This window comes from Oratosquilla oratoria, chromosome 2 (assembly GCF_046742065.1).
Source record: "Oratosquilla oratoria isolate Oo_2021 chromosome 2, ASM4674206v1, whole genome shotgun sequence".
Classification (NCBI taxonomy): domain Eukaryota; kingdom Metazoa; phylum Arthropoda; class Malacostraca; order Stomatopoda; family Squillidae; genus Oratosquilla; species Oratosquilla oratoria.
Window position 1 is genome coordinate 26683470 of NC_134778.1, and position 11604 is coordinate 26695073.

At 44.5% G+C, this 11604-nt stretch overlaps 2 protein-coding genes across 2 annotated transcripts; both read right to left on the bottom strand.

Annotated features, from left to right (window-relative positions):
- Positions 1-1387: 1387 nt before the first annotated feature.
- On the bottom strand, positions 1388-2321 carry LOC143034925 (uncharacterized). Its single transcript, XM_076201276.1, has 2 exons — positions 2079-2321; positions 1388-1645 (listed from the first exon to the last, which is right to left on the bottom strand). Exons 1-2 carry the CDS (start codon positions 2319-2321, stop codon positions 1388-1390), a joined length of 501 nt encoding a protein of 166 aa, XP_076057391.1.
- A 2181-nt stretch (positions 2322-4502) lies between these two features.
- Positions 4503-5541, bottom strand: LOC143034942 (uncharacterized). Its single transcript, XM_076201292.1, has 2 exons — positions 5461-5541; positions 4503-5159 (listed from the first exon to the last, which is right to left on the bottom strand). The coding sequence occupies exons 1-2, from the start codon at positions 5539-5541 to the stop codon at positions 4503-4505; spliced, it is 738 nt and encodes a 245-aa protein (XP_076057407.1).
- Positions 5542-11604: the final 6063 nt, after the last annotated feature.

Genomic DNA, 11604 nt, shown 5'->3' on the forward strand with positions numbered 1-11604 from the left:
GCTCCTTCCTCGTGGCCGAGGAATTATTATATTCTAATTTTTGTTAACAGTATGTATAGATTATAGCTCCTTGTAGACATGCAGGAGATTCAAATAAGTGCGTAGTTAGAATTCTGTATGTGTATGTGTACATGCGTGTGAGCGTGAATGTTCTAGAACCTTCATATTGCCATTTTCTGTTTACATAATTAATTAGCATTTTGTTCTTGTATGCAAAATTTGAATGAATGAGAGATAGATTAGTGTACTATTAAAATTGAATTATTACATTATATTTTTGTATATGCTGATTTCTGTGTGCAAGGAATGATTGTGGAATATTTAAATAAATTGGCAACTAGATTTGAGACGATAACGAGCGTGAGTAAGCGTGGCGTCGGTCAGAGCAGTCACGAGCGACCGACCCTTCGAATCAGGTCACGTGTGGGTGAGATAGTGAGAGTGATAGACTTATATTGCTTATTGTGACTTTAAGTAAAATTTGTTAAGTGAACACTACATCGTTTCTCTACCCATTTATTGATCTCTACAATACTATGCTTGTCCACTATGGGGCATATATAAGTTTGGGTCAGAATGCGTCACGGCCAATCTGGTTTAGACTGGTGGCGCGTCGCCACAATACTAACCCCCTTCTTTGGGAGCGATCGCCGCGGAGGGTAAGGAGAGACGCGAGTGATGTGGCAGAATCGGGCCTGCCTTTTTACCACCCAACCGGAATGGGTGATTGTGTCATCAGATGGCATCTCCGGAGAGGACGGCCTGGATGATGGGGAAGGCGGCGGCAGCGTGCTGGAGGCGTGGTCGCTGTGTTGGCGAGGGTGGTCCGGCTAGGCATGGAGCTGTGGGGATATATGGTTAGGTGAGAACGGTTGCAGTGAAGGGGAAGGTGAGTTCGGAGGGAAGTTAGGGATTTTGGGGCTTGGGGGAACACTGGTGGTGGAATGCAGGGTTGACCTGGTTGATGGAGGGAGCGGTTGCCGCGAGGAATCTGACTGAGCCTGTCTGTGTGGGGTTGGGGGATCAGGTGGAAAGGGTTGGTCTGAAGGGACGAGTTGTCCTGGGGGAGGGGTGGTGTCCTGAGGTTCGGGGGGAACACTCGATATGGCGCGGTGCTCAGTGGTGGGGATGAGGTAAGGACCATGTAAGAGAAATTGGAGGTGATGGGGAGCGTTGGTAGGGGAAGAAAGGGGAAGGTAAGTTGGCTTATGCCTGTCGATGGAGATGCGATCTGGCTTAACACCTCGGTGGATGAGGAAGTGTTTCGCCGATCTGCTGATGACTTTGAAGGGCCCATCGTACGGGAGTTGGAGAGGGGTTCGTCTGGAGTCCCGCCTGACGAAAACGTAGTCACTAGCAGCGAGGGCCGGGGAACATGCACTGGCTTTCATTGTGGCGTCCGAGGTGGTGGTGGGTGGGTGTTGGCGAAGGTCTCCTTGATGAGCTCAAGGAGGGCGTAACGATCGGAATCGCCAACGGCGGGGGTGGCAATCTCCCCAGGAAGGCGAAGGTTTTCAGCGTACACTAGCTGAGATGGAGACACGTCACTGTCGACTTTGGAAGTGTTGCGAATGGAGAGGAGCACCAGGGGGAGGGCGTTAGCCCAGTTGCAAGAAGATTGCTGTGCCTTGAGCGACTCCTTCAGCTGTCGGTGGAATCTTTCTACTACAAAGGATTACAAAGGCGGAGCATGCCGACAGGAGACCTTTTGATCCATATCTAGGTCGGATGCCAAAAAAAAAAAAAAAAAAAAAAAAAAAAATCATATTAATAATAAATTAAAACTATAATAATGTAAAAATAACAAATAAAATACATAAATAAATGCATAGGTATAGTTGAATAACAAACAAAAAGGTAAATAGTAAATGATTATATATTGACATATAACTAATAATAAATGAAAATCAGACAGACAAATTATAACAAAACAAAAACAAATAATGTAACATAAATTATAATCATGTTATATTATTTGTTTTTGTTTTGTTATAATTTGTCTGTCTGATTTTCATTTATTATTAGTTATATGTCAATTTATAATCATTTACTATTTACCTTTTTGTTTGTTATTCAACATTGGCTTGAGGGTAGTAGGCGGTAGTCCGGTTGCGGTTGGTGCCAAGGAACTTGAGCATTCTGGACCAGAGATCAGATTGGAACTGGGAGCCCCTGTCGGTGACAATGGTGTGGGAGGCGCCGAATCTGGATACCCAACCGGAGAGGAAAGCACGGGTTGTTGTCTCGGCAGATATATCCGGGAGAGGGATCACCTCTGGCCAACTGGTGTACCTGTCGACGCACATGAGCAGGTAACGCATGCCACGGGACGGTGGAAGGGGGCCCACAATATCTACATGGACTGATTGGAAGTGTGCTGTGGGTGTAGGGAAACGTTGGAGTGGGGCGTGGACGTGGCGCGTGACCTTTGAAGACTGGTAGGGAAGACAGATGCGGGTTCATTCTCTGACATCTTTGTTGATGCCTGGCCAGACGACCCGATCCGTGAGGAGACGTTGTGTTGCCCGGATACTACGATGACTGCGGTCGTGGAATGCCGAGAACACATCCTTACAATGACAGGCGGGGATGTACGGCCGGGGTTTGCCTGTAGAGACGTCACACCACAATGGTACAGGAGTGTTGGGGAGCTGTCGGAGCTGCAGGGACGAGGTGTTAGCATCTAGACCTCCTAGAAGACGTAATCTACCACCAAAATCTCCTAGACATTCATCTACCACCTCTGCTTATACTATCGGCACTGCACGTATGCTTCGGTGCAGACAGAGTAGCCTGGTACTCGACCTGACGTCTTCACGCACCTGGTCACCCCGGGTCAGGTCGCTATTGTCCAGGCGGACACCTCACCCGCAGCTGGACGCCTCACTATCCCTAAAGGATTGCCACCAAGCCAAGCAGTTACCATTTTATACAAATTGTTTTTTCCTACGAGATATGTCTATCCTGTCCAACCTCGGACAACTGTATGTCATTTGTATATATGTATATGCAATGTATAAGGTAGTTAAAACCTATCCTGATCTCTAATATTTGCTAAAACTGCATCTTGTAAATAAATATTATCTCGTCGGCAACCTAACCACGAGCCATGTATATAAACACCTCCTTTCACCAAATAAAGAAGAGAAAGACCACAGAGAGAGACAGAGCTACACGTTGCTCCGCTGCTTTTTATTCTAAAGTCTCCGAACACCGCTCAACTACGACCACGTACTACCACAACTCATATGTTGAGATTCCATCCAACAGAGGTGTCATGCAGGCGTAGGAGACGGAGTTCTTCGTCGTTACCCTGGGAGGCGGCGATGTGGGCGTAGTCGACGTGGTGGTAATCAGGGAAGGATTCTGTACAAGGCGTCGGCCACTTTGTTGTCCTTTCCCTTGATGTACTCAATGTGAGTATCAAATTGGGATAGGAATGACAGCTGCCGAGAGACTCTTGGTGAGTGGTGGTCGGAGATCCTGTCCAGTGCATGGGTGAGCGATTTGTGGTCGGTAAGGATGGTAAATGGCCGGCCTTCTAAGAAAAAGAGGAGGTGCTTCACGGCTGAAAATATGGCCAGAAGCTCCCTGTTGAATGCACTATAGCGCATTTGGGAAGAATCCAGTCGTTTGGAGAGGAATCCAATCGGTTGAAGCTGTCCGTTGACCCTCTGCTGGAGGACTGCGCCTATCGCTGTGGTAAGGAAGGTGGGGGCGTGGGCCATTGGGTAGGACAGGCGGGCAGCCTGTGCAATAGCAGCCTTGACCTGCCCAAATGCTTGGGTAGCTTCAGGAGACCACTTCACAGGTACGACCGATCGATTGGAACAGTTCTTGGTAAGGTCGTTCAGTGGTGCGAGTTTGGCGGCTGCATCGGGGATGAATCTATGATAGTAGTTGACAATCCCAAGGAATTGGCGCAGCATCTTGACGGATGTTGGCTGTGGGAAGTCTATGATGGTGTCCACCTTCTGAGGGAGAGGGTGTAGGCCTACTGTTGAGATGCGATGTCCAAGGAAGTCGAGCGATGACACTCCTAGGAGGCATTTAGACGGGTGGATACGGAGGCCATACTCTTGCAGTCGGCGGAAGAGAAGGCGGAGGTGTTGGCGGTGTTGGTCGTGATTGTCAGAGGCCACCAATATATCATCGATGTAGACGGTGACGACGTCTCTGAGGGCGTGGTCCATAAACCGCTGGAACGTCTGGGCAGCATTACGCAGGCCAAACGACATCACGTTTCACTCGAAAAGACCGAACGGCGTGACGATTGCTGTCTTCTGGATGTCCTCTGGTGCCACAGGAATCTGGTGGAACGCCCTCACCAGGTCGATCTTGGAGAAGACTTGCTTCCCGGCGAGCTTGAAGTGGAAGTCTTGGGAGTGGGGAATGGGATAGCGGTCGGCCTTGGTGATGCGGTTAAGATGGCGATAATTGCCGCAGGCACGCCACTGGTTGGGTGGTGGAGGTGGCTTGGGGACCATGTGGAGTGGCGATGCTCACGCACTCTCCGATGGGCGGATGATGCCTTGGTCAAGGAGGTCTTGAAATTCTTGTTTGGCGGCGACCAACTTCTCTGGGGAGAGGCGTCGAGGCTTGCTGCAGACCGACGGGCCGATTGTTTGAATGTGATGCACGATGTTGTGGGGGCGGGTAGTGGTGGCCTTACATGAAGACGTCAGCTGAGGAAAATTTTGCAGGATGCGTGTGTATTCGCCAGCTGGCTGAAGGGAAGATACTTTAGGAGAAGAGGCGTTGGTGGTAGTTCCTGGTATGCGTCTTGTTGCATGGTACAAGCAGTTATCCTTAGCGCTGACTGTCATTTTGTAGTATTGTAGGAAGTCGTAGCCAAGAATGGGTTGACGGACATATGCAATAACGAAGGTCCAAGGGAACTTGCCATTCTGGAGGTCCAGGACGCTGTAGTGGCTGCCGTACGTGGCGATGGGTGTACCGTTGGCTGCAAGCAGGTCGCACGACGGAAGGCTTGTACCTTGGCTCGGATATCTCGTCGGAGGTATGATGCTGACGGCTGAGCTAGTGTCCACCAGGAACGATAGGCCAGTATGACTATCGCGCACTGAGAGGAGGGTGTGGGTCTGGTTAGCGGGGGAGGGAGTGCTTACCGACCCCCGCGTCTGGAGTTTCCCGACCAGCTACAAGGTTGTGTACACTTCAGCGCCTTGTTGCCGAAACGGGTATGGTACCAGCAGGGGCCACTATCCTGTCCCAGAACAGTGCTTCGTGGTGTTTGATGGCGTTCCTTTTCGTCCAAAAACCGACTCAGCAATTTCTTCATATCGGTGATTTCCTGCCGTAGCTGCTGCAAACGTTGGTTGTTGGCATTGTATGATGAAAGCGTGGTTCCACTCACTACACTGATGTCTGAGGGACAGCTGGTTGGGGGGTTGTACCCGTGAATCCCGCGATCACTAGCACTTCACTAATACTATGTACCGCATCGTCACTGTAAATGATGCTCCTCGCAGGGAGCGTGGCGTGTGTCGTAGCTTGTAAGGACCTATGGCGCTGGTACATCCTGTCGGCGATGGAGCAGTAGGCTTCGTCGTCCTTGTCGGGCCTGGCTTAGTGTTTCCTCAAGGTAGTCCTGAGGGCTGCACACTTTTCTTCCGCTGGCGGTGAACTGACGACGTCACGGACGAGAGCAATGACGTCCGTCGGTAGCGCGGCGATGTATGCTCCGAAGGCTTGGTTGTCCGGCACGTCGGTCTGGGTGGCTAAGTACGCTTCGGTCTGAACTAGCCAGCTCTCCAAGTCATGGGAGAAATTTGGAAGTTGAACCTGTGAGTTTGCCATCTTCCTGGTTGTCCCACTCGGGGTCACCACTTTGTTGTGGTTAGGTTCGGACACGCCAGGGGGAATGAAGCTCACAGTAACTCTATGTACTCGGCTTTACTTAACTCTAAACGTGTGGTCTATAAAATTCCTTACTAAGATTGTAACAAATTTTATATTGGACAAACTGGGAAAAACTTGGAAACAAGGATTTCCCAACATAAATATAGTGTGAGATCTGCCCAGGAAAATAATGCGTTATTTAAACATAAAGCATTATACAACCATCATATTGATTGGCCTAAGGCAAAAAATTTAGCCAAAGGAAAAAGCTTACAAGAAAGAAATATAATAGAATCCTGCTTAATATCAGGTACGTTTGATAGAAATATAAACTTAAGCTATGGACATTTTAAATGTGATAAATTGGTAACCCAAATGGTGACCAAAATGTTTCCGCCAGATTGAACCCTATGTGTTGGCCAGGTATTGTCTCCCCCTCCCCCCTACGGTTGCTACCTGATACTTACATTTAAACACAACTCTGTATCTCTGTCATTTAGTCTGAAGATGTAATATACGAAAGTACTTACTGTAGCTCGGATTAGTAACAGAAAACAGCGGGTTACCATAAATGGAATAAAATCTAGGTGGGGCAATGTTATTAGCGGGATCCCCCAGGGCTCGGTTTTGGGTCCCTTGTTGTTCATTATGTACATAAACGACTTAGACGATGGGATAAATAGTGATGTTAGTAAGTTTGCGGACGACACTAAAATAGGACGCCTAATTAGGTCAGGAGACGACGGAGAGATTCTGCAGGATGATCTTAATAAATTGTTAACATGGTCGGTGAAATGGCAAATGAACTTCAATATCTCTAAGTGTAGCGTGTTAAACGTAGGGCTACACAACCCCGAAAATAGATACATCTTAGATAACACTTTTTTTTTTTAGAAAAATCTGAGTGCGAGAGGGACTTGGGAGTTCTGGTGAGTCCAGACCTTAAAACCAGGAAGCAGTGCATTAGCGCCAGAAATAAAGCAGAGCATTAGGTTTCATTGCTAGGACGGTAACGAATAGAAGTGCAGAGGTAATTATCAAACTCTATCTAGCGATAGTTAGACCCATCCTTGACTATGCGGTACAGTTTTGGTCTCCGTCCTACAGAATGGACATAAATTCACTAGAATCAGTACAGAGAAGAATGAACAAAATGATACATGGACTCAGAAATTTGCCTTACGAAGAGAGGCTTAGGCACCTAAACTTACACTCTCTGGAAAGACGCAGAGTGCGGGGTGATCTAATAGAAGTGTTCAAGTGGATCAAAGGCTATAACAAGGGTGATGCAAACAAGGTCATCATAATAAAACAACAGGGCAGGACTCGCAGTAATGGTTATAAACTGGACAAATTTAGATTTAAAAAGGAAATAGGCAAGAATTGGTTTACTAATAGGGTGGTCGACGAATGGAATAAACTTAGTAACCATGTAGTAAGCGCTGAAACTATCAGTTGTTTTAAAAAACTATTAGACAACTTTATGGATGGGGATGACAGGTGGTGATGGATACGGAGCTGCCTAGTGTAGGCCTTATGGTCTCTTGCAGTCTCCTATATTCTTATGTTCTTATGTTCCTATGTCTACAAGTTTCCCTTCTCCTGTGGTTATTTTGCTTTTTTGTATCACGGTCATGTGATTGCTTGCATATATATATATATATATATATATATATATATATATATATATATATGTACGAAAAAAAAAATATATATATATACATATATATAACATATATATATATATACATACTGTTACGGGCGGCTGGTATGTGAAGAGACGTTACGTATAACGTCTAAGTGCTTAAGAACCAGCGCACTTCTAGAAGCCACTGTAGGACTGAACTATCTGGTCAGGGCCTAGATAATTCGTAAGACTAGAAGTAAAGGTAACAAAGAAGATTCCAGGAAAGGAATATTAAACTAGCGATAAAACTAGTAAACGAAATTATTAATGGAAAATATTTACAGGCAATCAACACAAAAGAGAATGGGCAGTAGGGTCAATGGGACCGTTACATGATTATGGAAATTATCGTTCAAATAAGAAACACAAGATAAGTATGCAATATGGTACTATCTAAGTACAAAGAGATCAGGAACATGCATCAGAATAAGTAATAAGTACAAATATAAGTAAAGTAATGCAATGTATATCAGACACGTAATGTAGGCAAAAAAGGGTGATCACTTCACACCAATCGTCTCATGAGTCCAAACTTGTATTCTTATCAAGAGATCAATAGAGCGAAAAATGACAAGGAATGAGCGGTTTCAACCGCTTATATACCATTGGACCGGAAACTGAATACTTCCGGGTGAGTGTGCGAGTGAGTGAAAGGAGGGGAGGAGGGTAAGTTAACACGTCAACATGGGTAGTTTTTAGGACCCTCGACTCGCTTGAACAATCTATTTATTTAGTAACTGTCAAATCTGTGCGCTCCGAACTATTCAGGATTTCGCTTGTCTGTTTGTTCTACAAGAGTGCGCACCTCTCCGCACGTAGGCGAGATTACATATAATGGACGGGCGTTACTGCTTAACATTGTTACAATACATACATAGACAAGAAATATGAACATAGTTATGTAATACAAAGGAACACAATTCTATAACATAATTACACATATGACGTAATATCTAATATTACGTTACACCTCCACCGTTTGGGAAAGCTTTTCACTTTCTGTTGAAAAGCTACGTTCTAGAAGTACGGAGTAGTTCTTCTGCGCAGGGGACAGCTTCTTGCTGTAGTAGGCGATAGCGTGAAGAACTTCATTGTGTTCTTGCAAGAGGGCGGCACCGATACAGGTGTCGTTGGCGTCGACTTGCAGAAGAAAGGGTCGTTGGAAGTCGGGTGCCCTTAGAACTGGTGCGTTAGTGAGAAGGGACTTCAGGTTTTTGAAGGCCGTTTCACAGGTAGGTGTCCACACGAAGTCGTGGTCTTTTCTCAACAGGTCAGTCAATGGTTCTGCTACATCTTGTTTCTCAGATAAGTGAAGATTTTGTAGTATCTGGGAGTTTTCCAAGGGAATCTCAGGAGGATTAGGCAGGTTATCAGGAGGCTCTTCCGATTTTATTGTGGTAGAGCTGCAAGCTGGAATTGGATCTCTGGAATGATAAGGTTTTAAGGTATTTATGTGACAGAGACGGGAACTATTTCTTCTGTCTGGAGTTTTGATTATGTAGTTGAGATCACTGGCTCTGGACAAGACTTCATAGGGTCCTTTGTATTTAGCCTGCAATGGATCTCCTGGTATGGGAAGATAAAGTAACACTTGATCTCCTGGAGAGAAAGTTCTAAGTTTAGAATTTTTATCATACCGACCTTTCATTACTCGTTGAGCATTCGCCAAGTTCTCTCTTGCCAACTTCCAAGCTTCTAACAACTTCTCGGTGACCTGGGACACGTATTTCAAAGAAGGAACAGGTGGTTCTTCTTTCATCCATTGTTCATGAAGTATCTTTAGGGGACCACGGACTTCATGACCGAAGACTAATTCTGACGGGCTGAATCCAAGGCTTTCTTGAATTGTTGTTCGGGTGGCGAACAACAAAAAGGGGAGTCCGTCTTCCCAATTTCGCGTGTTCTCAGCACAGAAGATTCTTAACATTGTCTTGAGCGTTTGGTGAAAGCGCTCTAGAGCACCTTGTGATTGAGGATGATAGGCGGAGGAAGTTACATGATTTATACCTAGTGTTACAAGAGTTTCTCTAAACTTGTTGGAAAGAAAATTACTTCCTTGATCACTTTGAATGTTCTTGGGAAATCCTACCATAGTGAAATATTTCAACATTTCTCTGATTATGTTTTGAGCTTTAATATTTTTCAAAGGAATTGCTTCTGGAAAACGAGTGCTCATACACATGATTGTGAGAATGTACTGATTTCCTTTACTTGAAGGAGGTAAAGGTCCTACACAATCAATAAGAACTTTTTTAAATGGCTCTTCCATTACAGGAATGGGATGGAGTGGAGCTTCTACAATTTTCTGGTTGGGCTTACCTACAAGTTGACATGTATGACATGTTTTACAATATTAGGCAACATCTTTGACAACCGTGGGCCAATGGAAATGTTGGGTTATGTTGAACAAGGTCTTTCTTACCCCTAAGTGACCTGCTAAGGGAGTATCATGAGCCAATCTTAGAACATTATTCCTGAAACTAAGAGGGAGGACTATTTGATTCCTTACTTGCCATGGCTGGTCAGCGGTTGCGGTGGATGCTCTCCATTTTCGCATTAGGACTCCGTTTTCTATATAGAAACCTCGTGACATATTTTCAACTTCTCCTGGAGATGAAACAATCTCGTACAAATTTTTAAGAGAATGATCTGACTTCTGTTCTTTGATTAATTCTGCTCTAGATAGAGAAACTGGTGAAGAAGAAGATGGGTCAGTTTGGGAGAATAGGGATTCTAAATTATAGGTCTCCTCTTCAGATTTCTTGTACTGAGATCTGGTTACAGCACAAGCGGGAAACAACTGTAAGTTATCTGAAGGTTCTACTGAGATCTTAGGGTTATTTGTTATTAAGGGAGAAATGACTTTGCTTCCAGCGATGTCATTGGCCAACAATAAGGATATTCCTACTATGGGAAGAGAGTCTACTACTGCTACTTTAACCATTCCGGTTGTTAAATCAGACCGCAAGAAAACATTATGTAATGGACATTTTATAATTCCTCCAACTCCTTCTATCAATATATCATAACCTGTATATGACTCACCCAGATTCTGCAAGACAGAATTTAAAATCAGACTTTGCTTTGCTCCTGTGTCTCGGAGTATGGAAATAGGATATTGTTGTGAACTACTACTATGAGATATAGTTCCTGAAGATACAAATGGTTTGAAACAAGGATCATGATCTGATGAGGGGGGTTCTACATTACTTGACAATACCGGCTTCTTTGGTAGGTGTATCCTGAATAGAGGATTTTGAATCGTCTGATTTTATATTACTTACAAGAGTTGGTGTCTTATTGGAGAATGAGGGTGTCAGTCTCTTTCTGCAATTAGAAATGTGATGGCCAACCTGTTTACAATATGAACAAGTTACAGGGGGATTAGTCTTAAACCTTTCCATTCTTTGCCAAGGTTGGTTTGGAGGATATTGATTGAAATCAGACCTGTAACTGAAATGTGATGGGCTAGACTGATTTTCAAAGCGTTTCTTTGGGGCCCAAGGATCAGAGTATTTTGTTGAATCTGGAATATATGACTTTGACTTTTGGGATTCCATTTGTCTTGACTTAGGTTTATGATTTAGTGTGAACTCATCAGCCAATACAGCAGCTTTAGTTAAAGTTTCGGGAACATGATCATCTATAAAAATCCTAAGATTTGTCTCTAAGGTATTCTTAAACTGCTCCAACAAAATCAACTGTTTAAGTCTATCTAAGGTGTCCGTTTCACTAGCCAAACACCACCTATTGAATAACCTCTCTTGTTGAGCCGCATATTCTACGTATGTTAACTGAGGTGTCTTCCTATAATTACGGAATTTCTGTCTATAGGCCTCTGGTATTAGTTCATAAGCTTTTAAAATACAAGCTTTCATATTATCATACTCGCTTTCTGCTTCTGAAAGAGAAGTATAAATTTGCTGAGCCTTACCCTTAAATTGTGTTTGAATGATTAATGGCCAATTTTCTTTAGGGATTTGTAACTGTTGCGCCAATTTTTCCCACTGAAGAAAGAAAATTTCTGGCTCTCCCTCTGAAAATATGGGTAAAAG

Bases quoted from the DNA above. Each gene is read 5' to 3' on its own strand.
- LOC143034942 (XM_076201292.1), bottom strand. From the start codon at position 5,541: ATGTACCAGCGCCATAGGTCCTTACAAGCTACGACACACGCCACGCTC. The intron at 5,160-5,460 runs GTACATAGTATT...ACAACCTTGTAG, and splicing joins TCATTTACAGTGACGATGCG to CTGGTCGGGAAACTCCAGAC.
- LOC143034925 (XM_076201276.1), bottom strand. From the start codon at position 2,321: ATGCGTTACCTGCTCATGTGCGTCGACAGGTACACCAGTTGGCCAGAG. The intron at 1,646-2,078 runs GTTGAATAACAA...TTCCACCGACAG, and splicing joins CCTACTACCCTCAAGCCAAT to CTGAAGGAGTCGCTCAAGGC.